This window comes from Ostrinia nubilalis, chromosome 25, assembly GCF_963855985.1.
Source record: "Ostrinia nubilalis chromosome 25, ilOstNubi1.1, whole genome shotgun sequence".
Lineage (NCBI taxonomy): Eukaryota > Metazoa > Arthropoda > Insecta > Lepidoptera > Crambidae > Ostrinia > Ostrinia nubilalis.
In genome coordinates, this window is record NC_087112.1 from 8,907,335 (window position 1) to 8,926,983 (window position 19,649).

The following is a 19,649-nucleotide window of genomic DNA, read 5'->3' on the forward strand; positions in this document are numbered from 1 at the left end:
GATTATATCAATGGAAATAAGCATTGGAGTATTTTCTTCTATACTGTAATAACTACTGATGTCAGAACTTGAGCCACCATAAGGGTCAGAAATTACTCAAATATAGGATCTTATAATGCGCACAGCCCATGGATTTCATGGATTTCAAAACCAAATTGTGTGAAGTAGATGTCTATCTTTTAGCTTAGCATCATCACAGAGATCACACAATGGTGTCATTTGTGCAAGACTATTAAAAAGCGATTCCTAAGACACTGCGACAATCAGATATCTGATCATAATCATCAGGAATCAGGTCATTAGTCTCCTCACTCATCAATAATCACGCACGATCCTCTCATTCCTCTCCAATTTATAAAATTGTCCAGATAGGTTTGTATTTTTTTTAATCCACAACGAGGAAGCTCTTGGCCTGAATGTCACTTGATGGTAAGTATTGCTATTTGTAACCAACTAACTGAACTAACCATCAACTAATATTGTCAATGAGGCTGAAATAAAAGTGAGAGGTGATTCACACACCATAAAAGATTCATAAAGATCTAAAACTGAAAACACACGTTTCGTAGGTCCTGTGTAACAAGAATCTGTAATAGTACACAGTGATATGCCAACAGTAGTTAACGCCTCGTCCTGCAAATTACCAACATCGTAAATTGCAGGTGTCTTGGACATGATCGATAGTATACAGTATACACCGGCATCTTCCGTCGTAACTGTCGGCTGATGTAAACAACTTGATGAATTGCTTCGTTTTAATTTCCACAGCGATATGATAGGGAGTTAAAATTAAAAGCCATCGCTAAATTGATTGGCTGCACAGAAAGTAAATTTCATTAACCTCTAAGAAAGGGATTTGATAGGCAAATTCTCAAGAACGAGATGGAGAACACGGTGATCTAAAATCTAATCTAGCATCTTAAAACACATCTACAGGAAGATTAAACTTCTTACTAATATTAATGGCACGCTCGTTAAGCAGTATAACACTGCTTAACGAGCGTGCCATTAATGCAAGTGACGTTTAGTATGGAAAAGTCATTTTAAAACAGTGTTCAACAAGCGAGTATCTCTTTATTAAGCAAGGGGATGAATCTAGAGAACTACAAGTAGTTCGTAGTAATTCGGTAATTCAAGAATTACCGAATATTTTTTAAGACAGAAATGAAGCTTTTTTATTCTATTCTTAAGCCACAAATAACCCACCCCTTCCTAACTATAATAACACTTCGTTACATCCAAAAATAGTATAAACGATAACGAAGTATTATTGCCTGCTATTAAAATGACTACGCAAACAATTTGTTTAACAAAGATTGACACACCCCCGTTTATTGCCAGTTCAATTCGATCTGACTTCCCCGTGACGTCAGAGCTAAACTAGCTTTGCAAATATGACATTCATTATGTACATGAAATGATCGAGCAATTGGGTGTCAATGTCACACTGTTTTGGCCACAGGTTTTGACTATGCTAAAGTACATAGAGACCACTTTTGCGTGAAATGGGATATCGTATCATCGTATGTAATTCGACTGACGTCAAACATCAGCAAACAAAGTAGAAACATGTCGCAGATTCTCTCAAGGATGAATGCAAACAAGACATGATTGTGTTTGGATGAATAATGGGTTTTAAACCAATTTGTTGATACAATCGTGTTAATGAATTTAATGATGCTGAAGACGCATCTGATTACATGTTGAAATTAGAGCAAGTAGGAAGAGAATATGTTATGGAAGAAGAAAATGATGCAATAGCTGAAGTAAAAACAAAAACACGTGCAAAAGCAAATTCCGATAAAGTCGAACTGAGCATTCTCGTTCTAATTAAATGTCAACTGGTTTCATATGCCATTTTGCAAGCAAATCCGAAAAACAAGCGCATAAGTAAAGGTGAGGGTTCAGAAATTCAGACTACTAGCAAAAAATGGTCAAACCTGGTCTTGGTCTATCAAAAAACGTTGTATCCAAGGACAATATTAGTAGAAAAAGGCATATTAATGATTTGTAAAGGACACACAACTAGAATTGGAAGATTTATTGTTCTAACAAATTAAACACGATTGAGAATAATAATATGGATGATATCACTGCTCTTAATATTCTCGAGACACCCAAACAAATTAATTGAGATGGGTGTCATTTAAACTCGTTAATTTGAAACCTAATCTATTGCATGATTAATTTCAATTATGTATTTGAATTTTGTCTCTAATTAGATCGATCTCTGCCCAGTTCGCAGAAGCATTTTATCCTAAAAGTGCAATTTTCTAACTTATTGTTTTAGACTCTAAAAAAATAAAATTTAGAGGCTTGTTAATTTATGATTGCTTTAGTTAGGGGATGATCAGATCAGAGCCTCCACGTTCATCCACGTATACATAGGCTGCATAAAATGTAAGCCTTCTTTTACAGAATTCACAATTTCTTCTATGCAAAAATGGCTCTATTGCACTCCCCGTCAACTTGCCAGCAAGATGAAGTTTGCATAAATAACGGTTAAATAATAAAGTGCAATATCTTTATAAAGGAAAATACTGTGGAATCTGGTGTACTTTGCATTACGAATTTGGAATTGTTAACATAACTGTACAAGGAAAAACAAATAACAGTAGTACTAATTACTTGTTCGGATGTTTAGGCACAAATCATCATACTTGCGTGCAAGACAATCATGAAGCATCTTCAAATGGCTGAACCGAAAGCCAGTAATGAATTTCATCACGATTTCTGCAGAACACGCCATGTTTGAATAGCCAAGAACGCAATTAGAAATACAAACGGGGATCCCAAATGGCACCGAAATGCTGACGCAATCGCTAGGAAAAGATATGAGAAAAGTAAAACTAGCATGCAATTATATTTTTAAATTTTCGAGAACTGAATAAGAGAAAAGAATTATATGAGTGTTTACGTTATTAGTTCGCCAGCGAGCGACACGTTTGATCTTTCAGTCTAAAAAAGTTTCATCTTTCTTTCTTTCGTCGAAATTTCAGACATAGCCATTGAAATTGCTAAACAACCTCGACATACTCGTAACTTAACAAATCGAGGCATAAAGTTGGAAAAATCAATATTGCGAAGCGAAGTCTGCGTATTTTCAAGTTCTGTAAAAACTATTGGACCGATTCGTATGAATTTTTCATAGGACCACTTAAGGAGTTTATTATATTTATTATTTTTACGAACGAAAAGATAAATTTCCGAATCGTTCAGGCGTTTTTGTAATCGGGGGAACATACATAAAAGACTGTTAATTGAAAACCTCCTCCTTTTTTGGCAGAAAGTGGTGACTCAGAGATTGGTGTGGCGCTTATTTTCAGCACTCAAATGTTTTTCTTGAAAGGGCGGAAAATTTTTGAAACTTATTAAGGCTCCTCCAGAGCAAAATTTAAAGATTTGTCAGTGCATTACTACTAATTTACTTATACCAGACAAATTGATTTTCATATTGACTTTTGATTTGCCATCAGTTAAAAATGGCCAGTGTTCGGGCTATAGGTATAAGATTTACAGCTGTCCCCTTTCTAAAGTGCAAGGCTCGCATGCAGGAGGTCACGTGCGCTCGGCCAATCAGAGCGCGCCGCGAGGAGGCGCGGCGATGACGCGCGGCTTACGCAACTCGTGCGCAACGTTTCGACAGAACCGCGCCTTCGCCTTTCTTGGAAGTTGGGTGGTCACGTATTTGACGTGAAAAGGTCGAAGGGTCGAATGATGAGAGCATTGCTTAGATTGAATCTTAGTCAGAGTCAAAATTATTTTATTTGCATGGACTATTCAAATAAAAACTAATAAAAAAATCACTTTGAAGTTTTGCTCTTATGGAGCCTTCACGTGTCTCAAATCTTTTATGCCCTATCGGCGCTTCGAGACCAACATTTGGCAAATGCTGAGAAGAAGTGCCGCACGCAACAAACTCAGTTACCACTGCCTGCCGGTTGAATTAGATAGAAATAACGGTAGTAGGTGCATGATGGTTTCAGAAGCAGTTCTCTGAATTTACTACGCATGTACTATGTATTTACTAGTATGTGTGTCTTAGAAGTTGGCCCAGTTTCTGAATGTCTTTCGCGCAAGTGTCCTGATAACTTCTTGGCTTGAACGTGCTCATCTTTTAAATCAAGTATGAACTTTTCACATTAAATTCATAAACAGAACTAAAGCAGTAGGCCTAAGATGCACGCCGTGATAACTTTTATCGACGTCAAAATGTATGGGCAAATCGATAAAATGGCGTGATAACCGCGTATCGCGGCGCGCATCTTAGGCCTACTGGAAAAAATGTCGAGAATCTTTTCTATCGGAAAGTCTATTACAGCACTGGCCCATTTATTGTCCCGAAGCAGTGATAGGGTTAATACTGGGACGTGTAAAAGTGCTTTTTAAAAGCCTACTTGCAAAAATAAAATGAGTTTTATGTATTAGTCTATTATTAGACAGAGGCTAATCACTTTCAACAAGAACTGCTCAGTTTTCCTGTAAGTACCTACTTCATGCACTTATAATTAATCGTTCTTAAAGTAGAGACAGCACGCCCTGCGGCCAGTTGTAATAGGAATTATTAAGGACCCTAGTGCATTTACAATCTGTGCCTCCACCACAGAATATAATAATAATACAAGTCATTTCCCTCGACCTCTTTTCAGACGCGCTACGTGCACTGACTAACGTACAGATTCTAAAATTAGTGATGCACGTTAAAGGCTGAGTTGCGCCATCTTACTTAGAATTTAACAAACTTCAAAAATCTGTCAAACTCCATACAAAAAGCACCGGTTATTGTTATAGTTACGGTCAAAGTTAGGTGGTGCAACTTAGCCTAAATTCTACCTCAAGTGCATAGCTGGCAGTGGCCGAATTGTTATATCCTCCTTCATCTATACTCTATACTAATTTTATAAATTGAGAGTAACCGTCTGTCTTGCTTTCACGCCTAAACCACTGAACCGATTTCGATGAAATTTGACATAGAGATAGTTTGAGTCCTGGGAAAGGACATAGGATAGTTTTTTTCCCGATTTTTGAAACAGGGGCGCGCGCGATAAGGTTTTTCTGTGACAGACAAACTTCCACGCGACATCCGCGAAAAACATCTATGAAATAATCAAATGCGGGCAGACCGCATGTGGATTAGATCCGAACGCATGCGTAATCGGTATCACAGGAAAATGGCACTAAGTAATACCTATGCAATACATCAATATTAATTAAAATAAAAAAGTAGGTGTTATTATCAGAAATCTCTGTTCCAATTAAATGTTAACATAGGAAATTAGCCAGTTTTTTAGCTCTGACTACCACACCACTAACACTTGCGTGAAATTATAAGAATAATACCTTTTTAACTACAGTAATTTTTACAATCTTTTCACGACATAAATAATGATAATAAATTCAAATTCTTAATTAGTGCTCTTTTGCTCTTTATACTTGCTTTTTAAGCGAATAACATTTAAAATAGTATAATAATAATATGTAGCTTGTTCTACCTGCACTTCAGGACAACATTTAACCGCTGAGGCTGAAAGGTAGAAGTGGAAGTAACAGTACCCTTAAAAATTATATGAATGAGAGGATCCCATGTAATAAGTGTGAGCTAGTCAGGCAAAGTCCATTAGTCCAGTCAAATTAGACATGAACCCTGCAATAATTCGCATACAGCTGAAAATTGGTACGAATGTTCGGAGCACCATTATAAATTAACTGTGAAAAGTCCCCATCGATCCGACGTATGCTAAAAAAAAAAATTCAAGGTCAAACTTAAAAAAATCGGGATTTTGAGATTTTCAGCCAAACGGTAAGTTTTATCACAAAAATATGTATGACAAGGTTTAAGACCATACAATTATCTATCAAAATTGTCTATACACTTTCTCCTAAGAGTCAGCGTTTCTGAGATTCGATGATCCGAAGAGTCAAAAAAGTGTTTTCTTCATAACGGTCTTACACATAAATCCAATGTGATATCGCCTCGTGCCACGACTCAGCATTGTATCATGATGTGTTGTCGACATCGAATATAAAATGATTAACCTCAATGTCATTTGTCATCTTTAATTGTCGAAAAATGTTTGCAACTTTGACGAAGGACTGCACCGTGAGTTTCTAAGATACGAAGTTTTCGTGTCTATTATGTTTAAGAGCTCTTATATGCACACGTCACTACTCTACTTGTGACTCTATGGTCACTCTTTTAGCCCGGTCAAGTCAGAAAATCCAGGTTATAATAATTCGCATAGAGCTGAAAATTTCTGTGATTGTTGAGAACACTATCCTTAATGAAATGTCAAAAGTCCCCAGCGATCCGTCATTTGAAAAAAAAATTTACGAAGTCCAAGTTTTTTGCATTTTTCCGCCAAACAGTAAACTTATCATAAGAAATGATAAGAAATAGTAGTAGATCATAAAATAATCTATTAAAATTGTCTTTGCCCCTTTTTCCTAAGAGTCACCGTTTATGTGGTAACGATGCAAAAAGTTGGAGAATTCGCATTCTGTTAACACTTAAAAGTCCACAACTTCAACTCTATTAAAATAGTTTTGAATTGAACAGGATAACAAATACATCTTAAAAAAGGCCTACTGGGAAAACCTGGTAAAAAAAATACGCCAAATAACCCACATAGGTGTTGGGGAAACATGTGCATATAACGAGAACATCAAAACTAACTTTTTGAATCGTTCTACCTCATAATCGGTGACTCTTAGGAAAAAGGGGTATAAAGACAAATTTAATAGATAATTTTATGATCTACTATTATTTCTTATCTATTTTTATGATAAATTTACTACTTGGCCAAAAAATGCAAAAAACTTGGGACTTCGAGAACTTTTTTTTTAAATGACGGATCGTCGGGGACTTTTGACATTTCATTAAGGATGGTGTTCTCAACATTCACACAAATTTTCAGCTCTATGCGAATTATTATAACCTGGACTGTCTAACTTGGTCGGACTAAAAGAGTGACCATAGAGTTACAAGTAGAGTAGTGAAGTGTGCATATAAGAGCTCTTAAACATAATAGACACGAAAACTTCGTATCTTAGAAACTCACGGTGCAGTCCTTCGTCAAAGTTGCACCCATTTTTCGCTAATTAAAGATGACAGACGACATTGAGGTTGATCATTTTATATTCGACGTCGACAACACATCATGATACAATGCTGAGTCGAGGCACGAGGCGATATCACATTGGATTTATGTGTAAGACCGTTATGAAGAAAACACTTTTTTGACTCTTCGGATCATCGAATCTCAGAAACGCTGACTCTTAGGAGAAAGTGTATAGACAATTTTGATAGATAATTGTATGGTCTTAAACCTTGTCATACATATTTTTGTGATAAAACTTACCGTTTAGCTGAAAATCTCAAAAACCCGTATTTTTTAAGTTTGACCTTGAATATTTTTTTTAGCACACGTCGGATCGATGGGGACTTTTCACAGTTAATTCATAACGGTGCTCCGAACATTCGTACCAATTTTCAGCTGTATGCGAATTATTGCAGGGTTCATGTCTAATTTGACTGGACTACATACATTCTTGTCATTTCAATAATCATTCACTTTACTGAATCCTAGATTTGAGATAAGTGAGAAAAGTCACTTTTAATAACAGTTCTCCGGTAGCTTGCAGATTGACCCTTCAGACAGCATCAAGCATTGATTCAGATAATGCTGATGACTCATAATTGATCAGGAATATCTTCATCCCTTATTCTTATCAACCGACTTCAAAAAAGGAGGAGGTTCTCAATTCGACCCGTATGTTTTTTTTTTTTTTTTTTTTTTTTTCTATGTTTGTTACGCGATAACTCCGCCAATTATGAACCGATTTGAACAAATCTTTTTTCGGCGTATAGGTAATACCTCAAGGGTGGTCCCATTTAAATTTAATAATAAAAAAAACAACCCCCAAGGGTGGAAAATTGGGGATGAACTTTTTTATACGCAATATCTCCGCCGATTATAAACCAATTTGAACGATTATTTTTTTGTTGAATAGGTATTATCAAAAGGGTGGTTTCATGCGAATTTGAAGAAAATATTTCACCCCCAAGGGTGGAAAATTGGGGATGAACTTTTTTATACGCAATATCTCCGCCGATTATGAACCAATTTTTTTTGGTCTCAGTGTACTGCCTACCTTCAGTGGTAATATCAAGGTAATAATTAGTTAACTAAAAAGCAAGAAATAAGTAAAATTTTATAAAAAAAATAAAACCGACTCCAAAAAACCTACACTAAAACGTAGAAAAATAATTACTAATTACCTACTTATTTATTAGGACGAATTATTAATATTTATGTAGGTATACCATGATTGATACTTTTGGAGTCGGTGCAGGCAAACTTTACATGTTTCATAATCTTGGCACCGACTCCAGAAGTATCAATCATGGTATACCTACATAAATATTAATAATTCGTCCTAATAAATAAGTAGGTAATTAGTAATTATTTTTCTACGTTTTAGTGTAGGTTTTTTGGAGTCGGTTTTTTTTTTTTTTTTTTGGCAACCAATTCAAGTATTATGCAAGGCAGTCTTGTTGCTTACTATTTGTTTCTTATCTAATGTGCATAGTAATAGTGTCATATAGGAAACTTTGCCTACAATTTTCTCACAGGTTACATAATGCTGTTACAGACAGTTTTATATACTAAATAAGGTATTAAAATACAAATAATACTTATTAGGTCATTGGTAGTAATTAAGATTCTTAGGTTTAATAATTATCACAATATTATGATATTAAGATCATAAGTTAGTAAAACTAGCTTGCTAGAATCATGTATTACTTGCCTTACCTATGTGTGGTTATTTCCAATAAATTAAATTAAAACTTGTTTTTAAAAGAGGTAGGTACAGAAATGTACCCAGTTCTTCTTTCATTTCACAAATTCTTTAGATAATAAGCACATATTCCAAATTATCAAAGAAATGATGGTCCATTTTAAATCTAACAATATGGTAATGGGAATTTTGATTTTAAACCCATTTTAAAATAAAAATGACATTGACTTAATTGCTACAAAATTAAAACAATATTCGCAAGTATTTGCAATAAAATAATTGAATAAAGAATAAAATCAAAGCAGTTTAAAAATCGAATCACTCACCTTACTCAGCAATGATTGGAAATCAGAAATTCAAAATCACACAGCGCCTGCGTCGTAACTACACTTCCTTGAAAAACACTTGCCCCGTAAGTAATACAGTTTTCTTAACTTTTGACGTGATTAATATGATATTTAAACAATCACATCCAATTAAAAATCTTGAAAAAGAAAGATGCGGCTCATACACGCAATCTACGATTTTGACACATTGGCTTGACATCTGTCTTCTGTCAAATTACAGCTGATTTCGTAGTGATGTGCAGGGTTTTGGATTCTGTCATTTAAATCAATATTTCGTGATCGAATGAAAAGACAAGTGAATGAAATACAGTGTATTGCATTGCATGTGATAGAAAGATAATAATGTTTTATTATTTTTTTGCGAACTTTATATTCTTAGTCATAATAATAGGTATTTATTAACCTAAATAATGTGGGCTAGATGAAAAATGTTAAACACTTTTTAGAATGTTGGCAGTTGGCATTGGTAAATTATTCTATAAAAAACATAATATTTTAAGTTCAGAGCAGAATAGTTTAAGCCGTTATGGTTACCTTCTCGAATGACGTTAGCAAGGTAACTAGGGTAAGCTTCTGCTCCCCCTGAAACTTGATGCTGGGCATACTTAATTATTAATATCCCTGAGGGAACCACCGCTGCCTAGGGAGTTCCACCAACAAAATTAAATAGTACTTAATGGCCAAAATATCGATTATTTTATTACGTTCCCAACACTAGCAAACCATATTGCTGGCGGTTGGATGGATTGTATGGATGCGTTCGCTCTCTACGTAACTTGCCTACTTGCTATCAAGTGCGTTCTTCGAAATTAAAATAAAAATTAACTGAAAACTGAATGAAAAAAAGATTTATGGTAAGAAAGGTAATTTGGTATTATTTTATGAATTTTGTTGTATATCAAGAGATATTGTATGATGCTGGATGGTGCTTAATATTCTTATATTACACTCGGAATTTCGTGTGTGTGGTTGGCCTCCTAAATGTATGCCTACCTATTTTAAAAGTGGTCAGAAGGAATAAAGAAAATAGTAAATATTATGTAAAGTAATTTTTGTATTTTTTTATTTTCTCATTTGCTTAATTTCTATTCTAAGTTCTTGATAATACTATAATATTTAGAAAATCACATTGAATACATAATTGAAATGTATAAATTACATAAATAATTATTTTTATTTACAATCCAATCATTTTCTATAAATAAATAAGAAATTCATTTTAAAATATATTAATTAATAAAATTATTCAATAATAATTCCAATTAAATATATAAAATGTCTAAATAAATAAGTTATACCATCGGTGTCCATTTTCAAGCCAAATTGTGATTCATTTTATCAATTTTATCTACCTACTAATATCGTTTTCCTACGTAACAAACTATTTATTAATAAGCCTTGCACGATGTAGGAACACGGAACCACTTGGGTTGCTGCTCTGGTACTCCAGACACTTGAGGGTTACTGCCCTGTCGGATCTGGTCTTTGTACGAGTTGGACATCTCGTCAATCTTCGGCATGCAGATCACCTGGGCAGCCTGAGTCTTGAACCCTTCGGCACGGCAGTGAGCCTGGCAAGAGGGCAGAGGCCTAGACGTCACACAAAACTCAGTGTGATCCTCATAAAACTGAATCTGCTGTTGGATCTGGCACTCTTCGCGAGATTGCAGATAGCTTCTCACTTTGTACAACTTCTTACCAGACTTCTGATCTTCAGCGTCACTGACTTGCATAACATTTTCCCATTCCTTGTCAGAAGGCAGGATATCTGTGTACTCCTTTTTGGTAGGGTACGACAGTTTCTCGGCCTCAGCCTGGAGTTCCACGGTCTTGGGGTCACATTCAGCATCCTTCAGAGCGTATGAAGCAGCATAGTGGTCTGGACGATCGACTAGACCGCTGGGGATCAGGTAGTCATCACGAGCCTCGCCGTTCATGTAGCCGCAAATGCCTCTGATGTTGTTACGGTTTTCCTTGGCGAGAACCACCAGCCTCACACCATCGTAGACGACTTGGAGACGTTCTTGACGGATGTTCAGGATCAGGGTACCGTCGGGCAGAGTGTAGTACTTCAGAAGAGGCTTCTCGGAAATATCGTCCCAGTAGATGGTCAAATCTCCCTCGGACACTTTCTTGGCGTTGGTCTTGACTTTCAGGTTGAGTTTGTTGCTTTGGGGAGCAAGCGTTTCAAGCTCCAAGTCCTTCCCGTTGCGCGATCTGAAAAAGCAGAATATCCATTATTTACCCATTTTTAAGTTTGATAAGGTGCTAATGATAAGCACTATCAGTTTCAAACTATTATTATAACTCAAAGAAAACTGCACCGATCTAAATGATAAGAACTGTTTTTTTTTTTTCATCTTAAGCAGTGCTGACCTAAAAAACCGACCAAGTGCGTAATTAGTAGTTACTTGAGGTTGAGGTTGATTTCTAAATTAGGAAAATATAAGGTATTTAAACTGTGACTTACTTGTAAGAAATGTACATTTCCAGCTTGTCACTAGGTCTTCTGGCCAAGACGACAAGTTGTTCATTGTCTTTACCGACACGTTTGCCATCATCCTGCATCACCACATGCCATGAGCGCGTCAGGGTGTAGTCGTAGCTGCGGTTACTGAAGGTCCTGACCTTGCTTGCATCGACAGTACAGAATGCTAGAAAGAGGAAAAAAAGAATAAGTATTGTAAGAGTAATTGACAATGCCCTACGACGCTTGTAAAAATTAAGAGCCGATTGAAATACGTACGTAAGTACTGATGACGCGTGAAGTAGTTCAGGACGCGTTCATGAGGCTGGATGGGCTCATAAATAGCAAGAGCACCAGCAGTCACCTTTGGGATAGGCACGTTGGTAAAGCGAGCTTCACCAAGTCTTGAGCTGAGGACCAAGTTCATTCTGTTCTCCAAATACCACATCTGCGATTCAATTTCGAGCTTGCCATCAGGCGTGGTCTTCATTAGGTTCACATCTGAGTTCCAGTATCCAAGGTGTTCAACCATTTTGTACGCACGGATACCCCAGCATTTAGCGATGGGGCTGATGTCCTTGTATGTCACTGATGCTTTAAGGTAGTCAGGAGCGTGTGCCAACACAATCATCCTATGGCAAGCTTCCTGGTAGTTATTATTCTTTTCCATTTCCTTGGCGCATTTCTTGCCCAACTGGTGTTCTTTGAGCTCCTCAGTAAACTTCTTGGTGCGTTCAGATTGACCTTGCACGTGGATATTTCCGTTCTGACCGAATTTGACGTCAGCCTCGAAGTGCATCTTCATGTCCTTGTTAAGAGCTTCCAGGAAGTTAAGAGGATTAACCGTAGGCTTGTTCACGGTTGCAACACCATTCACTTGGTTGTTTCCAAGCTGAGCGGAGTTTCTGGCAGCGAAGAAAGCATACTGAATCTTGGGCTCGACTGGGTTATTACCCATTGCAGCGGTGAAAACGAACTCGTGCTTCTGAGGACCCTCAAAAGTAGTGCTGATGTCCAGAACTTGAACCTTGGCGATTTTGAAACCAGATGCCACGCGCTTAACCATTTGTCGGCGACGGTTTTCACTGTTTGGAGCCACATCCTCGATGTTTGAGGCCACAAGAGGTTGAGGTGCTTCCTTTTGGTTGTAGAATGTATCTGCAAGAAAAATATCCGATATAATTTTTTGTTCGTTTTCTGGATAGTTATTGCAAGTGTTATAAGGAATAGAACCAAAACTTACCTAATACAGCAGTTAAAGTGATACGTTTGTTAGAGCATTGTTTGCCGAGATGTTTGAGGTTGAAGTGTGTCATAGCAACATCCTTTTGGTACAGAGCCTGAGCGATGTTGGTAAGTAGGTCCTTCGATTTTATCATTTCGCCCACGTTCTTGTAGTCCGAGGAATATGAGTATCCTTGTAATTGGAATTGCTGGCCCACTGATTGGCCAAACTTGGTGTCGATTGCTACCACCTTGTTCTTGCGGGAAATAGCTTTGGTGGAGGGATCCAGGGATGCAGGCACAAGAGACTCTTTCTTCTGGTTGGCGGAGTATGGCCATACACTGTAATGGACGATGGTGTCATCCTGGTCAGGGCGTAGAGGTTCCACGCTCACCTTCAGCTCCCTAGACTTCAATTCCATTTGCATTTTTAAGGGCAGGTTCACTTGCAATTTGCTGGTCACACCAACGTTAGCAAGCTGATTGGAAATGGTGTCCATGAAGCCAACACTACCGTCAATGTTTCTGGCGAACGTGAAATGGATTTCCTTGTCGATGTTCGCTAAGTAATGTTCGTTCTTCTCGGACGGAGGGGTGATCTGGCCTTTAGATTTTTCTTGCATGTGGAGAACGGTGGGCACCTTGTACTTGAATATGAAAGGCATACCCATACTGACTGGGAACATAATAGATACTTGAGCCTGGTTCACTACTTTAGTGTAATGTTTCTCAGTGCCTTTAGCCAAGTCAGCCATGTTTTGGTTAATGATAGCAGAAAGTTGTTCAATGTCACTCTCACTGAAGGTGAAATACCTCTCTTGGCCCCCTAAACTAAAGTACAACGCAGCTTCAAGTGGGTTCTTTGGTTCGGGTTTGAGTTTCAACATTTCGGAGATCTTCTCAGCAGAGAATTTGTGGTCAGCCTCGGACCTAGGGTGAGGTTTGCTGATTTTGTCCATTTGACGTTGGATGGCGTTCATGAAGTCCTGTACGCTTGAGAATGAAGCGCCAATCTGTAATAAATAAAGAAATAATTTTAAATATAAGTACAACAGAATTTAGTTTATACAACTTAGCGAATAGCCCAGTGGCTTTCACTGCTCGATTTATTTAATCAGCCTCTTTATCCTACACACTGAAGTCGAAAAATAAGCAGATACTCACTGTGTTCATCTTGTTCCAACCACCAGCCTTGGTCTTGAGGGTGTACCTAATATCCTTGGGGAGCAGACTGTCTTCACTTCCAATCTGCGTGTAGGCTCTCAGTATGCTAAGTTCGGACTCCATGTCGCTAAAGTCATTTAAGTATTTGCTGGAGTACTGCTTGCCGTAATTCTGCTTAGTCACCATCCATTTAGCAACCTGGGCGGTCCTGGCACTGTAATGATAGGCATGTTAATACATTTGTTGACAATAAAGATTTGTTAACATTAAAAAATAAAACTTACAGGTCCCGGTAGTGGGGGATCTTCAGTTCAGCAGCCGATATAATGCTCTCCTTCAGAACAGCTCTCACATGCACGCTGGGGTCGTTATGGGTCATCTGAGCCATCGCTTGCATCATGGACACCGTAGGACGCGCCATGAAAATGTTGTCGATCGCAGCCACTCTGACTTCATAAGGCTCACCAACGTTCTTCAGGATGGTGAACAACACAGCCCTAGCAAACACATCCTTCTGGTGGGCCAGAACGCGGAGATTCTTCACCATTTGTCTGCGGAGGTAAGTGGAGACTGGGATTTTACCCTCAATGTACGGAGCGAACACGTTCAGTATTCCACGGTGTCCCAGGTTTCCGATAGCCTTGATGTACACCTGGGCCTTGTTACTATCGCCCTGTTGAATAGCCTGTTTCAAGTCCTCAGAGAGACGAGGCAGGATTTCTTCAAGAACAAAGGCATCGTGCTTGCGGGACAGGCGGCCATACATGTGGGTGGGGTAGAAGGAATGAGCGGTCTCGTTGTTAACCTGGCCCATGTTTATGAACTTGGTTGCCGCAATCAAAGCGGTGCTGCTGAGGTACTTCTGCTGTCTAACCTCATCGCTCACAGCCAATTTGAAGAACTGGATCATGATATCCTTGGTTGGGTAACGAAGAGAGTACACCAAAGAAGCAACAACTTGAGCGGCTTCCTCCTCTTGGATCTTCTTATTTTGAATCCAGGTCTTGATTTGTTGGAAAGCGGGCATGGTACCAGCTTGCGCAACTGCATCACGGTAGACCATCCACATATCAGCCTTAATTTTGTTATTGGAGGATTTAGCGACTTCAATGCCACGGCTTGTAAGGCTAAGCTGTTCCCAGCTCATCGACGCGATGACGCGGACGAGAATGTTGAACTTGGTCAGGAAGTCTGCCTTAGGCATGTTGTTAGGGTTTTGCAGTTGCTGGGCTAGTTCTTGCGCGAGCTTTTGAGCGTTCATCGGGTTTTGTTTCTTGTCAGCGCGAGTCTGAGGCATCATGTATAGAGCAGCGTAAGCGGGCTGGTTGTTTTCGGGAACGTTATCATTCATGAAGATCGAACCTTCGCTGGAACTAGCTGACATGGAGCTGCTAGCTGCCTTCTTCTCCTCAGATGAATGCACCGACCGACGCATGCGATTAATCTTCTTTTCAGTAGTAGCCTCAAAAACCTCATCAGCTTTGAAGTAGTCTTCTGCAGATTCATCTGATGATGAACGGTCAGTGATCATAACACGCTTGTCAGTGATGGAGTACAATAAGTTGTTGATTTCTCGATAGTGTTCTGGTTTCTGCCATTCAGCTTCAGCGTCTTTCTCGTAGGAAACTAGGTACAGTTGGACGTAACTGAGTACTTCGGCCTTGTCCTTGCCATACATTTGAGGGTTTACGTGAACGGTGCTGGTGGTCTCAGACTTGTAGATAGGGCCTTGTTTGCCGGATAGGATGCGAGAAACGGTCGCACGTCGGATGAACTGCTCTTCATGGTTCCTGTGAGCAGCGCCAGACCATTCGGAGCCTTCAGGAACGCCGAAGTGGTAAGCGACGCGGTGGTGGCAGTGTCCGTAGTCCTTGGTCTTGGAGATCATGATGGGTTCTTCGTCTTTAATGAATTTGGGGAGCTCACGGCGCCATTCGGGGACGGCTGGGTAGACATCGTATTGAGTCTCACAGTCGCCGGTGACGTCAGTCTCCATCTTCCTGAAGAGTCCCTGCTCGGTTTTCTTGTCGTAGCCGGTCTCGGGCCTGCGGACATGTCTGTAGGTGGAGAGGTCGAGCTGGAGAGCGCTGATCAGACCCTTGAGGAGGTTCTCCTTTGCGAGAGGGAGATCGGAGGGGAGGTTGAGAGACTTGATGCGTCCCCCGTTTATGTTGATCTCGAAGGGCTGGTCGAGTTTGTCGACGGGTTGGTACTTGAGGTCGGAAGGCAGTTGCCTGTTTCCGGGAAGTTCTTGGTGGACGGTGGCGTGCTGTGGGTTCTCGAGGCGCGCCAGGAGGCGGCCGGGGGCGTGGGCGCGGACGACGAAGCGGGCTTTGAGGGCGCCGCCGGTGCTGGGGCCTTCGGGCAGGCGCGCCAGTGTGTAGGCCTCCACGTCATAGCGGTAGACGGTGCCCACGCGCCATGGTCCCTGCTTCAGGGCCTCGACGTCCGAGCTGCTGAGGCGGCCCGATGTTACGGCCGCTGGAAATTAAATTAACACAAATATTAATTAAGTAATCATATTGGGAAGTTATTCACCCTAATGATTTTAGATGGCTTTGTAAACCCAAGTAGTTTTCCCCTAAAATGATAAGAAAAATATTGAAATATTAACGTAAATTTCAATATTTTTTACTATATTAATTTCGTTTTCAAGAACTGGGAAATTAAGTAAATTCACTCAACTCACAAATGAGGATTCCGTCAACTGGGACCGCAATTAACTGGGACCGCGGTCCCAGTCGCCGGATGCCTAAAAATTAAACAATTTTCTTCCGGCGACTGGGACCACTCATGGATTTTAGTACTGTACCGATTTTGGATTGAATAATATTTTCTTTTAAGTTATCTATGAGTGGTCCCAGTCGCCGGAAGAAAATTATTAATTTTTTATGGATCCGGCGACTGGGACCGCGGTCCTAGTTAATTGCGGTCCCAGTCGCCGGAAGCCTCTCACAAATAAAGGATGTACCTACACGTACACAAACTACTAAAACAGGCTAAAAAAATTTTGTCAGCCTCATTCGACAGATAACAGCACTACCTAAGCCCGCCTTTCGTGCGATTGTATAGAATTAACTTTTTCCCTCGGTTTCGCTAACCACAAACACATAAAGGACATCATCCATTTTGGTCCAAAATCAAAAGTGCCGGCCAAAAAATAAAAGTGCTGTATTCGGATAGACTACGTCCGCCTTAGCATTTATTACTATGGCACCAAAGCTGTAGCACCACTGTGCATCGTAGTATTTGAGTTCTAAAAATATATGAAACGACTGACTTTGATCTCAAATACTACGACGCACAGTGGTGCTACAGCTTTGGTGTCATAGTAACAAATGCTAAGGCGAACGTATTCTATCAGAATACAGCACGTTTTTTTTAATTGGCCGACATTTTTGATTTTGAACAAAAAATGTATGAATCGTCGATGAATTTTAGATCTCAAATACTCGACGCACAGTGGTGCTACAGCTTTGGTGCCATAGTAACAAATGCTAAGGCGGACGTATTCTGTCAGAAGACAGCACTTTTTTTTATTGGCCGACACTTTTGATTTTGAACAAAAAATGTATGAATCGTCGATGAATTTTAGATCTCAAATACTCGACGCATAGTGGTGCTACAGCTTTGGTGCCATAGTAACAAATGCTAAGGCGGACGTATTCTGTCAGAATACAGCACTTTTTTTTTAATTGGCCGACACTTTTGATTTTGAACAAAAAATGTATGAATAGTCGATGACTTTTAGATCTCAAATACTCGACGCACAGTGGAGCTACGGCTTTGGTGCCATAGTAACAAATGCTAAGGCAGACGTATTCTGTCAGAATACAGCACTTTTTTTTGTTGGCCGGCACTTTTGATTTTGGACCAAAAATATATGAAACGTGGATGATGTCCTTTAATATCACATTGAGTATCTTATTATCGGCCGTTTGGTGAAGTGGTTCGAAACGGACTAACTACTATTTCGGAGGTAGCGGGTTCGATTCCCGCACAGTACAAACATTTGTGTGCATGAAAATATTTGTTTTATTGGAATGGGTGTTTTCTATGTACATAATAAGTATGTATTTACAAAAAAAAAGTATTAAGTAACTATGTTTATATCCGTTGTCTAGTAGGTACCCATATTACAAGCTTTGCTTAGGTTGGGACTAGAAGCGCAGTGTAAAATTTCCAAGGATATTTATTATTTATTATTATAGACATCAGACTGGACAGATATAGCACTAAGTCCGCCTTTTGTGCAATAAAAAAACTAGCTTTTACCCGCGACAGCTCGCGATTCATAAACAGACAAACTTTTACCTTTAATATTATTAGTGTGTACTTACCGATCAACGTAGCCAACACCAAGATCTTCATAATGCCACTCTGGTAGCTGCGAGTGGTAGTACGAGAAGGTCACTTCTGAAGATGGCCGAGGGAGCACCCCTTTTATATGGAGCTGTTACACGAGTCTAGGGTCTAGGAACCAACTCTGACCTTAGATAGCAACATTGTATTCGATGGACTGATGTGTATTTACGGATAGCGAGTTTGTTGACGATATTAAGGTGACATTTTCCGGAAAACTTTAAACGATGATGCTGACGCAGTGACGTCCATATCATAGTTACTTACCTGCCTAAACAATGAACTAAAGGTAACCTTTAGTGGTAATAGTTAGGTTCTATTTTGCAACAAAAATAATATTACGTCGACTATAAAAGGAACGATCCAAAATCCATTCAAACTTATTTTCATCATCATCATAATCATCATCATTTCAGCCATACCCAAGTAGCATTTTACTCCATTTAAGAGTTCACATTTAGTTCCAATGTGTACTTAAAGCATTAGTACAGTTCACTCGTGATGTATAAGCTGTATTATTGCAATTAATTACACCTATACCTGTCTAAGGGACTTATAGGAGTGTAGACTAGTGTAGAGTTATACTTTTATACGATTGTTGGTGTTATAATACTCTAACAATTATCCTTTAGTCAGCCGTCTGACTAAGAGCATTATAGGAGAGTAGAGATACGGCAACCGCTGTTTAACGGCCTACTTGTACGATGTTATAGAGCTAGCATTTTAATAGAACACACGTGGTCATTTATAAAGCCAAAGGCTGTTATGTTTACTTGTTTTAGACTGTTATACAGCTAGTAGCTGTAGTAGGACTTGTTTGTGATAATTAAAATAACCTTTTTTTACTATCTGTACAAAAGTGTTTCAATGGTTCGCATGTGCACTGTAGGCTGTTAAAAGGACTATATGTGTTGTCCATTAACATCAATAGCAGTTTATTTGTCCACAAGTACTACTCTTATTTGCTTTAAGCTGAACATGAATGTGAATGTGATATTCTATTACACATTTCCCCAAGCCTGTTTTTAGTTGTTCATGGTGGTTCTGTACATGATGCAGAGAAAAATATTATGCCTCAACCTGAAATTTCCCTTCCAAATATAATATCAGAGTGTGATGATTGCAGTTCTAGTTATAGTGAATACCATTTTGATTTGGACAATTATTTAACCTTTCGCAAAAAAATAAGAACATGGGCTATTGAAAATCGTATTCCTCATTCCGCTTTGAATAAATTGTCAGGCATAATAAACGAATTTAAACCGGGAACACTACCGTCTGATGCT

The 19,649-nt window shown here is 38.9% G+C and overlaps 2 protein-coding genes across 2 annotated transcripts in view; both read right to left on the minus strand.

Moving 5' to 3' along the window:
• LOC135084245 (trehalase) overlaps positions 1-9,322 on the minus strand; it is a 67,857-nt gene extending 58,535 nt beyond the window's left edge. The window contains exon 1 of the mRNA XM_063979013.1: positions 9,126-9,322. The gene's annotated coding sequence lies outside the window, so the exon portion shown is untranslated. The remainder of the gene's footprint in view (positions 1-9,125) is intronic.
• An 860-nt stretch (positions 9,323-10,182) lies between these two features.
• LOC135084210 (vitellogenin-like) lies at positions 10,183-18,407 on the minus strand. The gene is made up of 7 exons (XM_063978944.1): positions 18,342-18,407; positions 14,286-16,482; positions 14,002-14,215; positions 12,857-13,850; positions 11,893-12,771; positions 11,617-11,800; positions 10,183-11,363 (listed from the first exon to the last, which is right to left on the minus strand). Exons 1-7 carry the CDS (start codon positions 18,370-18,372, stop codon positions 10,535-10,537), a joined length of 5,328 nt encoding a protein of 1,775 aa, XP_063835014.1. The 5' UTR covers positions 18,373-18,407; the 3' UTR covers positions 10,183-10,534.
• Positions 18,408-19,649: the final 1,242 nt, after the last annotated feature.